We start from the raw sequence: 19,072 nt of genomic DNA, 5'->3' as shown, positions 1-19,072 counted from the left end.
GCTTGCGATTAGGTTTGTACAGTGTTTAAATGAGTTTACGAAACAACAAGGTCGCGAGTGCCTTACTTAGAGAATGCACCGTCATTTTAGAGTCAATTGTAGTACTTTTACTCGACAAAAAAGTGATACAGGGCAAAACTAAATAAGACCAGGCGGTATGGGATAATGCCCTTAGCCTTTTCCATGAAAAGGAAAAAAAATAACCAAAAAAAAAAGTGATACAGGGTGTTGCAAAAAGGGTACACTTAACACCCTGAATACATTTTATTAGGTTGTTGATCGTGAACGATTGGTATTAAAGAAAAAAACCTATAGTACCGAGTTCAGTTACAGTGTCATTAATTCACTATCGTCAGTATCTATGAAAGTTTTAATTGTACACCTAAAAACCATACCCAACTGATTCTGTGTTGCAATCACAACACGTATCGGAAGATTCTCCTTGTTCGTGATAGGCTTAAATATACTCGTAGCTTGAAATATTTTAACGTTATTGTTTTTTCAACCGCTTTAAAAACTTACTGTCGTTTTTATAAATCATAAGGCAGTGTGTGTACATAATACGTAATGTACTAATGTTATAGTAGCATGCTCACTTTTATACCAATTTATCTACTTAACTATAGATATTTAGGTAATTTTACAAAATGTTCCCTTTTAAATCGTTGCCAATATAACTATATGATACGTAGATGTAAGAACCGCAAGCAATACTGTATACTCAAGAACGCTTTTAAAGTGGTTTGTAATAACGTTTATAATTACAGTGCCACAAACTTATCTGTTCCGGTGTCAGCTCACGTAAATGTGTAATATTTCTTAATTGAATAAGATTTTAAGTTTGCCAGTAGTGGTAATTCGCTCTTGTGGTTTCAATAGACCCATATAATCTTTTACAATATAAAATTCATTAGTAAATAATGAGATATGGATCAATTTAGTTCGCTCTCACCGGAACAGATAGGTTTGTCGCACTGTAATTCATTAGTGTTTCGGTGTTTCCATACTTTTTAGTACTGATTACAAAAAAAACTATGGTACTGAACCTCACGGCGAAAAATATTTATTTCTTTTTTTTTTAATCTTGCGTTTTCCGTCAAAGTTCGATTAAAGCTCATCTAATTTCGTAAAAAAACGTACCTATGCAGTAATATCCCTGACTAATATTAATAAGCATTTTTTCCAATTAAGAATTACTTTAACACACGATTAATTTATTAACATATTTAGATTTTAACTGAATATAAATTTATTTTATATGGTTATTTTTTTGTAGAATATTATTAAGATACGGTGCCATTCTAATAAAAAATATGATGTTCCGTATATTTTGATACCATACTTGAGATCCCATTTCAATTATGTTGACACTTAATTACATTTAAATCTTATGTGTGCTTGTTTGGAAGGTTTTACCATGAACAAACACTTTGTTTGCATTGTCTGTGATACAATTGTTTAAGGAAATGTTTTATTATATTGTAAGCAATGGAAGAGTGGTTTTACAAGGAAATAGAATAATACGTGTAGTTTTTTCATATAATCTTGGATGGTTTTGCTATTCCTCTAAATTCTAGCATGTCAGTCTTTCAAAGTTTTTATTCATCGAAATCCATAAATTACCACAAAATAATTGAAATATTCATTTCTATTTCCTAGTAAAACCAGTAGTTTAACTGTCAGTTTAAGGCCCTGTTTCACAATGTCTGGTTAGTGGCTACCTGTGAGATAAAATACATGCTGTTTTTTTGTGTTTTTTTGACAGTGACAGCATGTATTTTATCTCACAGGTAGCCACTAACCAGACATTGTGAAACAAGGTCTTAATACTCTATCGAACTATGAATAGGCTGACAATTAATATCATACGACTTTGACACATAAAAAGTTGCATTCTATCAAAATCGTATGAAAGTAACTGTCGGATATCGATAGTTGAGTTATTGAAACTGGCAGTAAGTTGCTTGATAACTAATAAGTTTTAATTAATATTTTGTTTTAAACATAATCGCACCAGTTACGTGTCTACATCGTAAATAAGTTTAATTAATTGTAATAACAGATTAACCAAGCATTATTGTTAACAACGATTATTCCGTCGCACATTCCAGATTTGTTAAACCAGTTCTTAAGTACAAATAAATAAAGCATATATTCAAATAACTTTGGTGTTTCAATCAAACCACACTATTCTTAAAATATTATTTATTCGAAAACGAATTAGAACTAAATAATATACAAAGAGTCAATCAGTAGAATAGAATAGTACAAAGTATAAGTTGTAATTTTGAGGGTTCTAAATATATACTAGACAGTAGTATAGTTTGCATCTACTTTAGAGATAGGAATATTAGTGTGCATAATATTGTCAAGTTTGGACATTTAGTTATCGATTCGATATAATAATGATACATACTATAGATACAATAACTGGGCCCTGAGTGCGAGTTTTTTAACCTATCGAGAAGTGAAATCTAAACGCAAATTTGTATGGCGCGGGAGACACGCCACCTAGCGGTAAGTAGCTGTACTAGCTCCGCGCCATACAAATCTGCGTTTCGATTTCACTTCTCGATAGGTTAAAAAAACTCACACTCAGGGCCCTGAAACACACTCTGCACTGTCGAATGATTAATGTGTAAGGAGCACGAACCATTTCACCCTCCTCGATTCGAATCCGACCAAAGTCTTATTATATACTATAGTTTGTATGAGTTATTCAGTATTGCAACTTGGCGCTAGGGGTGCTAGAATCGTTTTGTCATACAAGCAATCGAATCGACAAGTATCAAATTCTCCGTGCTTGCTACACTGATTCATTTAAATTAAACTAATTGTGTCTTAGTATTTGTAGTAGGTACGGTTCGCTACAGTCAATTATCACTATCCTCCGTGTTCACGTTAAAATTACATAAAAAATCTGCGCGAAAAACACGAGAATCTCGACTCTTTTGTTTCGGTCAAAAAGTCGGAATTTGTGCGCTGCGTTTTTTGTAATTTGTTTCAGACATTGCGTTTTGTGTTTCAGCTGTACAAAAATACATAAACATCAAATTATTTTATTAATGTAAAAGTCTGGTATGTAATATAAGTCTTGAATTCACAAACCGGGGTAGTTTAGTAAAAAGGATGTTATAGTGTGCTGAGTAAAATGGACGAATAATATTAGGTACTCATTTTTAAGTAGGTAATATGTTACAGATAAAAAAGGATATAAGTACATATATTGAGAAAATTTACGAATTTTAATTAATTAAAACATACAAATAGGTAATACCTATTCAAAATCATATTGAATTGCAATTTATTATATGCGGGGACCTATTAATGGCATCAAGAAATTATTAAGTTCTGTTGTATTGTTTTTAGTAAATGCTGTTGGTTCTTCATGAAAATGTTAAAATAAAAAATAAATAAAAATAAAATATTGGAGAACCAAAAAATACCTAATAATTTTCAGGTTATTACTAGATAATACCTAAATATTTGGGGAATTGCTTCTCTAATATTAAAACTAGTCCCTGAAGACAAATTCTAGAGGTCACAAAGGCTAGATTAAGTATCTAAATTATCTAGTATCTAATGCTTAGACATAGTTCAGACATGTATTTTTCTTATAACTACTACACAACAACCAACGTGCAAGCCACACTATCCTGTGTCAGTGCGTGATATGTGCTACAAATTACAATTATTTAATTTATCTACTGAACTGTGTAGTAACAATAATATGCTGACTACAAAAATAAATGCAAACAAAAATATACTAAAGATAATTAAGTAAAAATTTATAAGCAATTAAATCTGATATACATAATGCATATTTTTTTTTTGATTCACAGATGTTATTATTTTATTTAAATGTAAATATCTATGTACACAATACAATCTAAATAACTAATATAAAATTAAAATTAAACTAAAAAGAAAATGCTGGCCATGCATATTATGATGTCGATTCAGAATCGCTACCTATATTTATTCAAATGTAAAACAAAAAAGCTTGTAAAATTACCTGATCATCATCAGACGATGTAATTTACCTACATGCGAACACTCAATCCAAAATCGTGCACAATTCGAGAGTAGGATACCTAATGACGTGCCCAGAATTTCAATATTTTGATTAAAGTGAACAACGTAGACAACGATTGGGCACAATGTTTTATTTGAGTGATTCTTATTGAATTAGACTGGGCAGATTTTTTTATAATTCATTGATTTAATATTATATACCTAGGCAATATTGACTAGTAAAATATTGTATAACGTTAGGTAATAAATTATACTAAAATATGATAAACAACATTATTTCATACTCATTGAATACTTCATACATTTATGAAATCTCGTTAACCATTTAGCACCAAATTGCACAGTTTTTCTGTCATTACACCAAATGGTATCATTTTTATTATAATAAACGTGACTGTAAGTATCGCCTGTATATGTAATATGTGCCTACTTTTATAAATTATGATCATGACATGAGGAATCCATACCTTTTTTTTCTATCATAAAATACAGTGACAACGCCCGTAGGTTCAAAACTTTCAAACTTATATTGACTACTGAGATCAACATTTAATAAATATACATAATAATGCACCTCAATAACACTAATTACAGAATTTTGAAAACATCCATAATATACGATATAATTATGTGACTGCCTGATTTAATTGAGTAAATCAAAATTTTCATGTGAAATTCATGATATTTTTTTCAAAGAAACCTTTTAAATTACAGTTTTCCTATTATTTTACATATTTTTACACAATTTAATTACTAATGAATCTAATGATTAATGTGCTCATGAATTATTAAGTGTCAATTTTAACTTTGGTTAAAAGTATTTTCTAAACTAGTAGCTACCTCTAATTAATTAATTGGCACATTCGTACTGTATTAACTACCTACTCTTTATATTCTCATAGACATTTTATAACATTATAGGCCACTGGGGTGTGAGGATATATCATAATTAATTATGAGTGATTATTTTTATATTTAATATTTTTAAATTCTCCCGCGACTATCTCATCTTGCATAAATTAAAGTAAACATATATAAAAAAAAACATACAGCACTGGCGACAGTTTTAAAACCATTCAGATAAAATCTAATTATAAAAATATATTAAGCGACACCATCAACTCAAAAATTAAAAACTATCACAACTAGATAGAGCTACACTACAGCAACTGACCCAATTAAAAAGTGCCGCTACTGGCCGCTAGATGTCGCTCAGTGCGGCGGCGTGGCCTCGACCAGGCGTTGGCGGAGGCGTGCGAACTTCGTGTGGACCAGGCGTAGTTGGGTCCTCAGCCGGCCGGAGAGCTCCCGCTGTAGAGCCTGGACCTCGACCAGCTCGCGGCGCAGCTGGTGGTAGTCCTGGCGCACCTGCCGGCCGCCGCGCACGGGGTTCAGGGGGACGGAAGAAAGATGGCGGGTTGTGTGAGCAAAGCGATTGTTGGCTGTGTTTCCGCTGTGAGCGTTAAATGTGCCTATCATAGTTTAGTGGTGTAGCCGTTAAACTGTGTAGCTGATAGCGATAACAATCAATTTGTTACCCGATTCGAAGGTTCGATTCGAATCCCACAAATGTCAAACGTATGAGTTACTTGGTCTCGATACTGATCACTAGAGGGAGCTGCATTTTTTTTCATAGAAGCGTTCGGATCCAACTACGGACCAACAAGTGTGAAATTGATTGTGATTGAATTGATACATTGAGACTTTCACAATGCAACCGCGCTCAAATGCCGCACTATGCTTAAATTTCAGTCCACAACAAATTAAAGCTATTGCTCACACAACACTAGCAAAGTACACCACGCTATGAGAGAGAGTTGCCACAAGTCGACTGCACATCGAGATAGAAGATAGATTCCAGACTCAAGTGGATCTTGTTGTAAAATTTAATACTTATTTAGAGAAAGCGCACAAATTTAAATGCTAGTGGAGAGGCGGCGAAACGCAAAACTAATTTAATGAGGGATGATGACGAAGAGTTGTAGGTAACAGTAAAATAAAGTAAAATTGTGTGAAATATTTCCTACAGGCAGTATTCACATTGTTGTTATCACTGACTGTTAAGTACTTAGCTTTTCACTTTACCTTTAAATTTGGTTTCACATGATATCATAATGATTATGGTATTAAACGACATCATCTTCAGTTGTCACTGTGTATAAAAAATTCATAAATGATGGCATCATGAGTCTTACTTAACATCACATATTTGATTCATAGTGGCGAAACATACAATGCAATAAGTGTAAGTAAAGATTTGGATTAGTATGTATACCACAGAAATATTAAAAAAACTGTTAATACTGAATTTAATTTAGGTAATATCTGAAAATATATTACAGTTAAATAAATAAATAAAACGGGAAAACTGGAACTATGTATAGTGATGGTGATGATAACATGTGGCAACTCTAGATATCTGATAATAGCAAAGGCATGAGTGCGATGTGTTTTATTTATATGCTGAATATGGTGAACCTTAACCCAAAACAACTATTATTTAAGTAACTGTAGTAGGTACCTATTCAATTTACAAACCATTGTCGCGCTTATAAAAAGTGGCTAGCTAAGAGGAGAGAAGAAATGAGAAGCCAGGGTTCAGCTTGACACAAATTTATTTATAGGTCAACGTGGGTTAGGCCTACACTACACGATCAGTCAGTTTTCAGTTGGCACGGATAGGGACTCCCCTGAGTCGAAGAGTATCGGCGTGGAACTCCGATAACGTGACCGGCGTGGAAGTCCTCTTCTCCAGTGCCCAGGTAGGTAGGCAGGCAGGTCACGTGGCCGTTGCGTGCGCGTGGCGTGTAGCTCGGCTGCACGGCGTGGTCAGCAACACGAAGGTAGGGGGTTGCCGAACCAGCACGTAGAGGGCGAGCCGTAGAAGTAGGTAGTTCCGTGCAGTCGGTAAACCGTACCGTGGACGTAAGCGTGGACCTTGGAGTAGTAGCGTGGACCTTGGACCCTGGAAAAGATGGAAATCCAACGCATCAGTACACCGTTATCGTCTAGGTTCCACATACCGTCATCAAGACCTACAGCAGAGTACCTAATCTAACTTGATTGAGGCGGCAGTGGAAACCAGAACGGAATACCTAACATAAATTAAATAAAAAATAGAAATAATTAGGAAAGGCCGAAAGCGGTACACTAGCTGCAGCATAATTTGGATTAAACTACGTTAATGCATTTAGGCAAGCTAGCGTAATTAAAATAAAAGAAATATAAAAGCTGATGATGATGGAATGTCTAAATTATCATGCGTAATTGCATGTCCGCCATCTTGGCTGCTATAAGTGCGCAGTAAGTTAAGTTAGCTAGCGCGTAAGCAAGCGAATAAAATAAAAAGGAAGCTAAGTTACACAAATTGATATTAACACTTTTAGATACGATTAGTACAAGTTTAAATTACAAATAGGTTCCTAAAATGAGCTAAGCAAGTCTGATCACACTTACCCGATATTGGGGAAGACACGCACAAGGTACCACTGGTAAAGTCTAGGTCATTCGACACTTTAGAGCGGGCTAGGCACCTAGAGGACTGCCGTGAGGTAGGGTCACGCGCAGTCGATGCCGTAGCCCGTGGACGAATGATCGAGAGCCAGTGGTCACTGAGTGGGGCTGCCGCGATAGTGGGGACAAGAACAAAAGACCGCTTCGCTGACTAGGGATGGGAACGCGTCGATAATTTGAAGAATTATCGACGCCGAAGATTAAGTTATCGATAAAGTCGATACTTTAAAAAAGGGAATTTACAATAAAATTATTAAGTTAATTACTATGATGTAAGTTATTTATTTGGAAGAAATAAATAACGTTACATTACCCCCCTTTCTGCCCAAGGATTTTGACCTCCTAAAAGTCAAAATCCGCAGCTTAACTAATACTTCTTCATAACTAAAAGAAACTACATACACATTCATACTTCTCTTGCAAAAATCTTTCATACTTTCAATCATAATAGGCCTTATCATAGATTTAGAGAATAATAAGGCCACCTTTCATTCAAAGAGGCAGCAAATATAATAATTTGCTTACTCAAGTAGAATCATTATTTAAAAAGAAAATATTCTAAACTGAGGGTAGAATTGTAAAAAAAGTTCACGATTTGAATAGTTAAAAGTCCAGTCAATAAATTTAAAACAAGGGATATAGGGTAGATGTCAAATAATTTTAAAATAATATAGAAAATAATTCTATCCGAAAATCTAAAACTATGGCGAAAAGCGTCATTTTTTACACTACTGTGTGATCAGTAGAGCTATCCGGAAAAAACGCAGCACATTCTATTCGATAGTCTATTCGAAAGTGCTGTCAACCTGTCAACAACAAAATGGCGGTGTATTGCGGTGTACAGATTTGCGAAAGTTTGACAGCTATCATTCCATAGGTCATTGTCAGAATAATATTATGTAATCTGTGGTCATTCTTTTCGAAACTCATTCGAAAGGTAAAAAGTGTTCGAAAATGCTGTCAAGTTGACAATAGTCGCACTCGCATTCGATTCTATTCGTTAGCTCGAATTTTCATGATACGGGTACAGATCTACTTAACTCATTGATTCCGTTCCGTTACAAAATCAATTAAAGTAGACAGTTTTTTCTCAAGTACACAGTAAATAACATAAGCAAACATAAAAGATGCAGCTGAAAATAAAATGCAACTATTGTACTGTGTTAAAAGCAATGAAATATAAAGAAACAATCAAATAAATATTTTGGAAAGTAAAATATTATCGATATCGTCAGTTTGACATTGATTACAGCACAAGGTTATAAACACAGCACAACAGTTACTACATGTAGCGGGAATAAAATAAATAGGTAAAAAGAAGTCTTTACAAGTTGCACGCACACAAAACAAGCTACGTTACCAACCAAGAAATGACTGACCGTTAGAACCACGTAGAGGGCGCCAGTGTCGCGCTTGTGAAAAATGGCTTGCTAACGGGAGAGGTAGAAATGAGAAGCCAGGGTTCAGCTTGACACAAATTTATTTATAGGTCAACGTGGGTTAGGCCTACACTACACGATCAGTCAGTTTTCAGTTGGCACGGATAGGGACTCCCCTGAGTCGAAGAGTATCGGCGTGGAACCCCGATAACGTGACCGGCGTGGAAGTCCTCTTCTCCAGTGCCCAGGTAGGTAGGCAGGCAGGTCACGTGGCCGTTGCGTGCGCGTGGCGTGTAGCTCGGCTGCACGGCGTGGTCAGCAACACGAAGGTAGGGGGTTGCCGAACCAGCACGTAGAGGGCGAGCCGTAGAAGTAGGTAGTTCCGTGCAGTCGGTAAACCGTACCGTGGACGTAAGCGTGGACCTTGGAGTAGTAGCGTGGACCTTGGACCCTGGAAAAGATGGAAATCCAACGCATCAGTACACCGTTATCGTCTAGGTTCCACATACCGTCATCAAGACCTACAGCAGAGTACCTAATCTAACTTGATTGAGGCGGCAGTGGAAACCAGAACGGAATACCTAACATAAATTAAATAAAAAATAGAAATAATTAGGAAAGGCCGAAAGCGGTACACTAGCTGCAGCATAATTTGGATTAAACTACGTTAATGCATTTAGGCAAGCTAGCGTAATTAAAATAAAAGAAATATAAAAGCTGATGATGATGGAATGTCTAAATTATCATGCGTAATTGCATGTCCGCCATCTTGGCTGCTATAAGTGCGCAGTAAGTTAAGTTAGCTAGCGCGTAAGCAAGCGAATAAAATAAAAAGGAAGCTAAGTTACACAAATTGATATTAACACTTTTAGATACGATTAGTACAAGTTTAAATTACAAATAGGTTCCTAAAATGAGCTAAGCAAGTCTGATCACACTTACCCGATATTGGGGAAGACACGCACAAGGTACCACTGGTAAAGTCTAGGTCATTCGACACTTTAGAGCGGGCTAGGCACCTAGAGGACTGCCGTGAGGTAGGGTCACGCGCAGTCGATGCCGTAGCCCGTGGACGAATGATCGAGAGCCAGTGGTCACTGAGTGGGGCTGCCGCGATAGTGGGGACAAGAACAAAAGACCGCTTCGCTGACTAGGGATGGGAACGCGTCGATAATTTGAAGAATTATCGACGCCGAAGATTAAGTTATCGATAAAGTCGATACTTTAAAAAAGGGAATTTACAATAAAATTATTAAGTTAATTACTATGATGTAAGTTATTTATTTGGAAGAAATAAATAACGTTACATTACCCCCCTTTCTGCCCAAGGATTTTGACCTCCTAAAAGTCAAAATCCGCAGCTTAACTAATACTTCTTCATAACTAAAAGAAACTACATACACATTCATACTTCTCTTGCAAAAATCTTTCATACTTTCAATCATAATAGGCCTTATCATAGATTTAGAGAATAATAAGGCCACCTTTCATTCAAAGAGGCAGCAAATATAATAATTTGCTTACTCAAGTAGAATCATTATTTAAAAAGAAAATATTCTAAACTGAGGGTAGAATTGTAAAAAAAGTTCACGATTTGAATAGTTAAAAGTCCAGTCAATAAATTTAAAACAAGGGATATAGGGTAGATGTCAAATAATTTTAAAATAATATAGAAAATAATTCTATCCGAAAATCTAAAACTATGGCGAAAAGCGTCATTTTTTACACTACTGTGTGATCAGATCTACTTAACTCATTGATTCCGTTCCGTTACAAAATCAATTAAAGTAGACAGTTTTTTCTCAAGTACACAGTAAATAACATAAGCAAACATAAAAGATGCAGCTGAAAATAAAATGCAACTATTGTACTGTGTTAAAAGCAATGAAATATAAAGAAACAATCAAATAAATATTTTGGAAAGTAAAATATTATCGATATCGTCAGTTTGACATTGATTACAGCACAAGGTTATAAACACAGCACAACAGTTACTACATGTAGCGGGAATAAAATAAATAGGTAAAAAGAAGTCTTTACAAGTTGCACGCACACAAAACAAGCTACGTTACCAACCAAGAAATGACTGACCGTTAGAACCACGTAGAGGGCGCCAGTGTCGCGCTTGTGAAAAATGGCTTGCTAACGGGAGAGGTAGAAATGAGAAGCCAGGGTTCAGCTTGACACAAATTTATTTATAGGTCAACGTGGGTTAGGCCTACACTACACGATCAGTCAGTTTTCAGTTGGCACGGATAGGGACTCCCCTGAGTCGAAGAGTATCGGCGTGGAACCCCGATAACGTGACCGGCGTGGAAGTCCTCTTCTCCAGTGCCCAGGTAGGTAGGCAGGCAGGTCACGTGGCCGTTGCGTGCGCGTGGCGTGTAGCTCGGCTGCACGGCGTGGTCAGCAACACGAAGGTAGGGGGTTGCCGAACCAGCACGTAGAGGGCGAGCCGTAGAAGTAGGTAGTTCCGTGCAGTCGGTAAACCGTACCGTGGACGTAAGCGTGGACCTTGGAGTAGTAGCGTGGACCTTGGACCCTGGAAAAGATGGAAATCCAACGCATCAGTACACCGTTATCGTCTAGGTTCCACATACCGTCATCAAGACCTACAGCAGAGTACCTAATCTAACTTGATTGAGGCGGCAGTGGAAACCAGAACGGAATACCTAACATAAATTAAATAAAAAATAGAAATAATTAGGAAAGGCCGAAAGCGGTACACTAGCTGCAGCATAATTTGGATTAAACTACGTTAATGCATTTAGGCAAGCTAGCGTAATTAAAATAAAAGAAATATAAAAGCTGATGATGATGGAATGTCTAAATTATCATGCGTAATTGCATGTCCGCCATCTTGGCTGCTATAAGTGCGCAGTAAGTTAAGTTAGCTAGCGCGTAAGCAAGCGAATAAAATAAAAAGGAAGCTAAGTTACACAAATTGATATTAACACTTTTAGATACGATTAGTACAAGTTTAAATTACAAATAGGTTCCTAAAATGAGCTAAGCAAGTCTGATCACACTTACCCGATATTGGGGAAGACACGCACAAGGTACCACTGGTAAAGTCTAGGTCATTCGACACTTTAGAGCGGGCTAGGCACCTAGAGGACTGCCGTGAGGTAGGGTCACGCGCAGTCGATGCCGTAGCCCGTGGACGAATGATCGAGAGCCAGTGGTCACTGAGTGGGGCTGCCGCGATAGTGGGGACAAGAACAAAAGACCGCTTCGCTGACTAGGGATGGGAACGCGTCGATAATTTGAAGAATTATCGACGCCGAAGATTAAGTTATCGATAAAGTCGATACTTTAAAAAAGGGAATTTACAATAAAATTATTAAGTTAATTACTATGATGTAAGTTATTTATTTGGAAGAAATAAATAACGTTACATTACCCCCCTTTCTGCCCAAGGATTTTGACCTCCTAAAAGTCAAAATCCGCAGCTTAACTAATACTTCTTCATAACTAAAAGAAACTACATACACATTCATACTTCTCTTGCAAAAATCTTTCATACTTTCAATCATAATAGGCCTTATCATAGATTTAGAGAATAATAAGGCCACCTTTCATTCAAAGAGGCAGCAAATATAATAATTTGCTTACTCAAGTAGAATCATTATTTAAAAAGAAAATATTCTAAACTGAGGGTAGAATTGTAAAAAAAGTTCACGATTTGAATAGTTAAAAGTCCAGTCAATAAATTTAAAACAAGGGATATAGGGTAGATGTCAAATAATTTTAAAATAATATAGAAAATAATTCTATCCGAAAATCTAAAACTATGGCGAAAAGCGTCATTTTTTACACTACTGTGTGATCAGATCTACTTAACTCATTGATTCCGTTCCGTTACAAAATCAATTAAAGTAGACAGTTTTTTCTCAAGTACACAGTAAATAACATAAGCAAACATAAAAGATGCAGCTGAAAATAAAATGCAACTATTGTACTGTGTTAAAAGCAATGAAATATAAAGAAACAATCAAATAAATATTTTGGAAAGTAAAATATTATCGATATCGTCAGTTTGACATTGATTACAGCACAAGGTTATAAACACAGCACAACAGTTACTACATGTAGCGGGAATAAAATAAATAGGTAAAAAGAAGTCTTTACAAGTTGCACGCACACAAAACAAGCTACGTTACCAACCAAGAAATGACTGACCGTTAGAACCACGTAGAGGGCGCCAGTGTCGCGCTTGTGAAAAATGGCTTGCTAACGGGAGAGGTAGAAATGAGAAGCCAGGGTTCAGCTTGACACAAATTTATTTATAGGTCAACGTGGGTTAGGCCTACACTACACGATCAGTCAGTTTTCAGTTGGCACGGATAGGGACTCCCCTGAGTCGAAGAGTATCGGCGTGGAACCCCGATAACGTGACCGGCGTGGAAGTCCTCTTCTCCAGTGCCCAGGTAGGTAGGCAGGCAGGTCACGTGGCCGTTGCGTGCGCGTGGCGTGTAGCTCGGCTGCACGGCGTGGTCAGCAACACGAAGGTAGGGGGTTGCCGAACCAGCACGTAGAGGGCGAGCCGTAGAAGTAGGTAGTTCCGTGCAGTCGGTAAACCGTACCGTGGACGTAAGCGTGGACCTTGGAGTAGTAGCGTGGACCTTGGACCCTGGAAAAGATGGAAATCCAACGCATCAGTACACCGTTATCGTCTAGGTTCCACATACCGTCATCAAGACCTACAGCAGAGTACCTAATCTAACTTGATTGAGGCGGCAGTGGAAACCAGAACGGAATACCTAACATAAATTAAATAAAAAATAGAAATAATTAGGAAAGGCCGAAAGCGGTACACTAGCTGCAGCATAATTTGGATTAAACTACGTTAATGCATTTAGGCAAGCTAGCGTAATTAAAATAAAAGAAATATAAGAGCTGATGATGATGGAATGTCTAAATTATCATGCGTAATTGCATGTCCGCCATCTTGGCTGCTATAAGTGCGCAGTAAGTTAAGTTAGCTAGCGCGTAAGCAAGCGAATAAAATAAAAAGGAAGCTAAGTTACACAAATTGATATTAACACTTTTAGATACGATTAGTACAAGTTTAAATTACAAATAGGTTCCTAAAATGAGCTAAGCAAGTCTGATCACACTTACCCGATATTGGGGAAGACACGCACAAGGTACCACTGGTAAAGTCTAGGTCATTCGACACTTTAGAGCGGGCTAGGCACCTAGAGGACTGCCGTGAGGTAGGGTCACGCGCAGTCGATGCCGTAGCCCGTGGACGAATGATCGAGAGCCAGTGGTCACTGAGTGGGGCTGCCGCGATAGTGGGGACAAGAACAAAAGACCGCTTCGCTGACTAGGGATGGGAACGCGTCGATAATTTGAAGAATTATCGACGCCGAAGATTAAGTTATCGATAAAGTCGATACTTTAAAAAAGGGAATTTACAATAAAATTATTAAGTTAATTACTATGATGTAAGTTATTTATTTGGAAGAAATAAATAACGTTACACCATCTATGCGTGAATGAATTTAATAGGTGGTTTCTGTGTTTCACAAGGTAGTAAACCATATAGCTACTAACAAATCTAACTCTGTAAGTATACAGGTTTGATAGATTAAAATTAATATATTTGTGGTAAGTAATATAAGGTGCAAAAAATTCAGCACTGAAATACACACCAAACACCCAGCTTTTGCTACCATCAGGCCATAAGAAGAAAAATGACAAAAGCCCTAGAATGTAAAGCAGCTTTATTAGTAAAACATTTAGGCCCAGATCATGGGGCTTTGTGTATTGGCTCAAACTTGTACCATGTTAAGCCGTCTACAGTAAGATATGGGCATGATATTCATACTTTGTGATTTGTCTATTTGGACCACAATGTTTAAAATAAATTTTACAAACTGTTTAAAAAAGTATATAGGTAAGTAGGATGTATTCTACTTTATTTGTAAAATAGATAAATCACAAATTATAAGCAACATGATGCTGGTAGTTTTTTATACTCTGACCTTTTTTGATTACCTAAATTGTAAGAGCTGAAAAATAAATAATTTTAATATTTTTTCCATTGTTTTCAATTATGATTTTCAATTTATAACATAACACATAAGAACTTAATCCTAAATTCATGAATATTTTAAGTGGACCTAATTTTATTAATCAAGAAATAGGTTTCTTTAAGCACTAAAATTGTTTTGTTATACATTGGCATGGCTCTGGACATTGGACTCACCTCAGTGACTGACTTCATGAGGTGTATGACGGCCTCCTCGGGTGCGCCGGGCACCTCCAGCTGCTTCTCCACATTGTCCATCTTCCACGACATCATGTCCAGCTGCTCATCTGTGCGCTTCACCTGGAAGACATTATTTTTATTTTTTTATTTGGGTCATTGTATAGTAGGTATTGTAAGTACATGTAAATTTTGTTACTTAACCCGCGGATAGTCGCGCGTGGGTCGAAAAGACCCAGCATTCTATTTATACCTTGATAACTTTTAAAATATTTGATAATACTAATTGGCGTGCCTAGTACCTTTAAGTTACCATATAGGCTAGCCGCACTCCCCACCCCGACCAGATTGCCCGCGGCACCTGGACAGGATGGACATTCAAAGTGAGTATGGGTCTTTTCGACCCATGAGCGACGCTTTGTGTCAGTATAATTTTTTTGATACTTTTATTATTTTTTCTTTTCAGAAATGTCACATAACCTTTTAGACGATCTTTGTAGAGATCTCACTGCATTTTTATGCATTAATTGTAATCCGAATATGTGAAAATACCGAAGAAAATACCTAATTATATACTTAATCAATACAAGGAAGAAGTAATTTTATATGTAAATTTATGTTAACTTTGAAGGCTGATTGTTGATTATTTTTTTATATAAAAAGTTAATTATTTTTTTGTTACTGAGAAGAATGGTTAATAGTTTAGATAAAACTAAGTTTTTTTTATGGATAAATATAAAATTTATAAAAATAAGCTGTAATTTATATTCCTATGTAGATAAATAAGAACATGAAGCATAGTACTTTTGAAACTGTCAAAACATATTTTTTTATCCATAAATTCATAAATAATTTTGATTTGAATATAGATTTATTACTTACCTTACGTTTGATGTACAATTATATCTAAATTTTCTTTTTTTTCGAGAAAATAGAGCAATTTACTTTCGGGTCTAAAAGACCCACATGCGACTGTTTGTGTCACGAAATTTGACGCGAGCACTGGTGGGTTAAATACATATAAGACCCACACCGTTATCCACAGATAGAATTTAAGATAGAATTTGTTAAGCTATAAAAGGTGAAGAGCAGATCCCTCTAAGAAACAATACAATTTACATTAAATTGTGTCTCATTTCCAGGCATATAACTGTTTCAATAATTCTTATACTGAAATAAAAATGTAGGTGAGAGAAGCATACTGAATTACTTTTATTCTGTTAATAATGGGTAAGTATGTGTATTTTTCAGTTCTCCATATCTCTCATAGTTAAAGAAACTCAGCAGTGATCACAAACATCTGATTCACTAAATAAATAGATCTATTGACCTTTTATTGTTCAATTTAATAAAGGTAACTATCTAATAAAGCATGAATGAAAAGCTATAATGCATCTATTTCATTTTATAGTTCCCGGTCCACTCTTATTGTGTGCGTTCCGATGAATAATTCTTCCCGATTCTCAGGGAGGAAGCGGTGCAGTGACCTACTTTCAGTTAGTTTTTATTATATTACAGAAAAACAGTAAAACTCACCTGTTCCTCCAGATCGACCTCTGCAGCCTCCGCGGCCTGCTTCTCCGAGATGCTGACCGCCTCCATGGCCGCAGATTTCACTTAAAATTTGGTTTAAATACAAAAAAAGATACAAAACAAGCAGCACTCCCGTGCATTTTCCGAAAAATCACTGAAAGAAAATTTCTGAACCGTCAACTGTCACTGTCAACTTGTCAAATAGTGAGTACGTTTCGTTTCACGTTTAACATTACTATCGATCGAGTGTATTTAGAGTAAGTTATTATTCTGAGCTTTTTGTATTCTGTATTCTTCTTGGCTCCCTCTCTTTCTGATTAATTAGGCTGATGATGCTGAGATTTATCCTATCTATGTTCAAAAGCGAACTATAGTGCCACAAACTTATCTGTTCCGGTGACAGCTTACGTAAATGTGTAATATTTCTTCATTCTATAAGATTTTAAGTTTGCCAGTAGTTGTAATTCTCTCTTGTGGTTTCAATAAACCCATCTAATCTATATCAATGTATAATTCATTAGTAAATAATGAGATATGGATCAATTTAGTTCGCTCTCACCGGAACAGATAAGTTTGTCGCACTGTAACCAACTGGTTCAACATCGCAAACTTTATCAAGTGAAAATGATTTTTTTTTATTTAAACCAAAGATTATTAGATACAAAAAATAGAGGTTGCAGTGTTTGTCAACAATTTAAAGGTGGTGATATAGCAAAGGCTACCACACTAGGCTAGGCCTAAGTAAAGGTAAAGACTAAAATATGGCTGGCGGTAACTAGGTAAAAAAAAAATGTTGGTTAAATGAAAAAACAAAATTAAATTAAATATTTATTTATTTAACACCAGCAATTTAGCCTATTTGGTACCATCACAAACATTTATTTTACATTATTAGTAGCTTTGCGCACTAATTACCTACTATTTTTACGAATAGATAGAGCACCATCAATACTTTAACCTAACTATGAATAAAAAATACAGTAATCATATATTGTACGTAAACAAATATTTTTTTATTGCTGATTCACCTTTATAGTTCAGAGATTCACGTACAAGTACTTATGTTCCTTGTTCACATACGATCTCTAAAATAAATGTAGGTACTTATATTGGATTAAGATTAAAAAAAAATAATTATAAAATAGGTGTCCTGTGTGCACAGGGAAGAATAATTAAATGCGAAATTGGAATGGAGTAGGCAAAGCTAATTCGGTGTAAAGTTAAAATTACAAAATAAATATATTAAAATAACATGAATATAAAATCTAAATTGGTTAACATTAGGTATTATAGTAAAAATAAATGTAAGAATACAATACAAAAAGATGCGGAGCGAGATTCTCTCCAACTGAAAAGTCTTAGCAAGATTGTATATTCTTATAAAATACAAATATTTTTTATGAAAAATATAATTATATTAAAAATACTCTATAGTAGAAATTAAAATATAATATTAAATCTACAATATCATTAAAAGACATACAAAATAGTTATTCATTTCAATTCCATCTTTACAACAATACTTTACAAATTGTAATATCATATTTAAAAATATTATAAAATTATTGCTTCAATCCTAGCTTGTTTAAACCTTAGTAATTATCAGTAATTCCAAAAATACCTTCCAGTATTTCAAAGTATTTTTTACAATTATTATTCATAAAATCGACGGAACCATTTTAATACTGTATAGTTACGTATAGAAAAGAGATCGAGATACGGTATCATTATTCGCGATTTGACAAAACGTTATAACACATTGTTAAAATATGATGAAATCTATAAATAATATCTTGGTCGGAATATCCTTATAAATTATTAAGCTATGTTGATTACTGCTTCTTGATGTGTGGGATCTGAAAAATAAATCGTATATTAGGAACTTACACAAAGTTCTTTGAATTGCCTGATTAATTAAATGTCGGAATAGGAACTATTTACGTAAATCTCTAACATCGTGAACAACACTTACACCGTTTGACTAGTCGCACTAACTCGGGTATACTCTGCGCATAACTTATGTCTACTCGGCCTACCTCGTGTCTATAGACCTACATCCTACCTTGTGTCTACTCATTCTACCCGGTGTCACAGAATAATAACTAGTACCAGGTACAGAAGTCCATCTTCGCAATGGCTATCAAAGAAATATGACTCCATCCCATAAGCAATAAGATCTAATTTAGATCGCGCTCCAGCCGCACACGTTTTTATTTACTTACCTACCAATTTATTTTTGAGGGAATATGCGCCTTATTTCACTGGACTACGGTGCATAATAAGTTATACGTGGTTATACGCATTGAAAAAGAAGCCACCTTAGAGTTGCCTCAGCACCACAGACTACAACGTTTACTAAGCAACGGACTGAGTTTGTAAAAAGAATGTCATGATA

At 35.6% G+C, this 19,072-nt stretch overlaps 1 protein-coding gene and 4 long non-coding RNA genes across 6 annotated transcripts; all 5 read right to left on the bottom strand.

The window, feature by feature from the left end:
- Positions 1 to 5,179: 5,179 nt before the first annotated feature.
- On the bottom strand, positions 5,180 to 16,941 carry LOC105384433. 2 transcript variants are annotated; one of them, XM_038118614.2, is made up of 4 exons: positions 16,681 to 16,941; positions 15,145 to 15,267; positions 14,934 to 14,947; positions 5,277 to 5,403 (listed from the first exon to the last, which is right to left on the bottom strand). In XM_038118614.2, exons 1-4 carry the CDS (start codon positions 16,744 to 16,746, stop codon positions 5,325 to 5,327), a joined length of 282 nt encoding a protein of 93 aa, XP_037974542.2. In that variant the 5' UTR covers positions 16,747 to 16,941; the 3' UTR covers positions 5,277 to 5,324. The 2 variants fall into 2 exon arrangements, with proteins under 2 accessions (XP_037974541.1, XP_037974542.2); XM_038118613.2 differs by lacking the exon at positions 14,934 to 14,947 and having other exon boundaries at positions 5,180 to 5,403; positions 16,681 to 16,926.
- LOC125489666 lies at positions 6,633 to 8,284 on the bottom strand. The gene is made up of 2 exons (XR_007267146.1): positions 7,492 to 8,284; positions 6,633 to 7,000 (listed from the first exon to the last, which is right to left on the bottom strand). It is a non-coding gene; the product is annotated as an uncharacterized LOC125489666 (long non-coding RNA).
- On the bottom strand, positions 9,011 to 10,792 carry LOC125489664. Its single transcript, XR_007267144.1, has 2 exons — positions 9,870 to 10,792; positions 9,011 to 9,378 (listed from the first exon to the last, which is right to left on the bottom strand). It is a non-coding gene; the product is annotated as an uncharacterized LOC125489664 (long non-coding RNA).
- Positions 11,102 to 12,883, bottom strand: LOC125489663. Its single transcript, XR_007267143.1, has 2 exons — positions 11,961 to 12,883; positions 11,102 to 11,469 (listed from the first exon to the last, which is right to left on the bottom strand). It is a non-coding gene; the product is annotated as an uncharacterized LOC125489663 (long non-coding RNA).
- On the bottom strand, positions 13,193 to 14,351 carry LOC125489665. The gene is made up of 2 exons (XR_007267145.1): positions 14,052 to 14,351; positions 13,193 to 13,560 (listed from the first exon to the last, which is right to left on the bottom strand). It is a non-coding gene; the product is annotated as an uncharacterized LOC125489665 (long non-coding RNA).
- Positions 16,942 to 19,072: the final 2,131 nt, after the last annotated feature.

The sequence above is a fragment of the Plutella xylostella genome, chromosome 16, assembly GCF_932276165.1.
Source record: "Plutella xylostella chromosome 16, ilPluXylo3.1, whole genome shotgun sequence".
Classification (NCBI taxonomy): domain Eukaryota; kingdom Metazoa; phylum Arthropoda; class Insecta; order Lepidoptera; family Plutellidae; genus Plutella; species Plutella xylostella.
The sequence above is the reverse complement of the archived record's forward strand: the minus strand, read 5'-3'. Positions and strand labels throughout refer to the sequence as shown.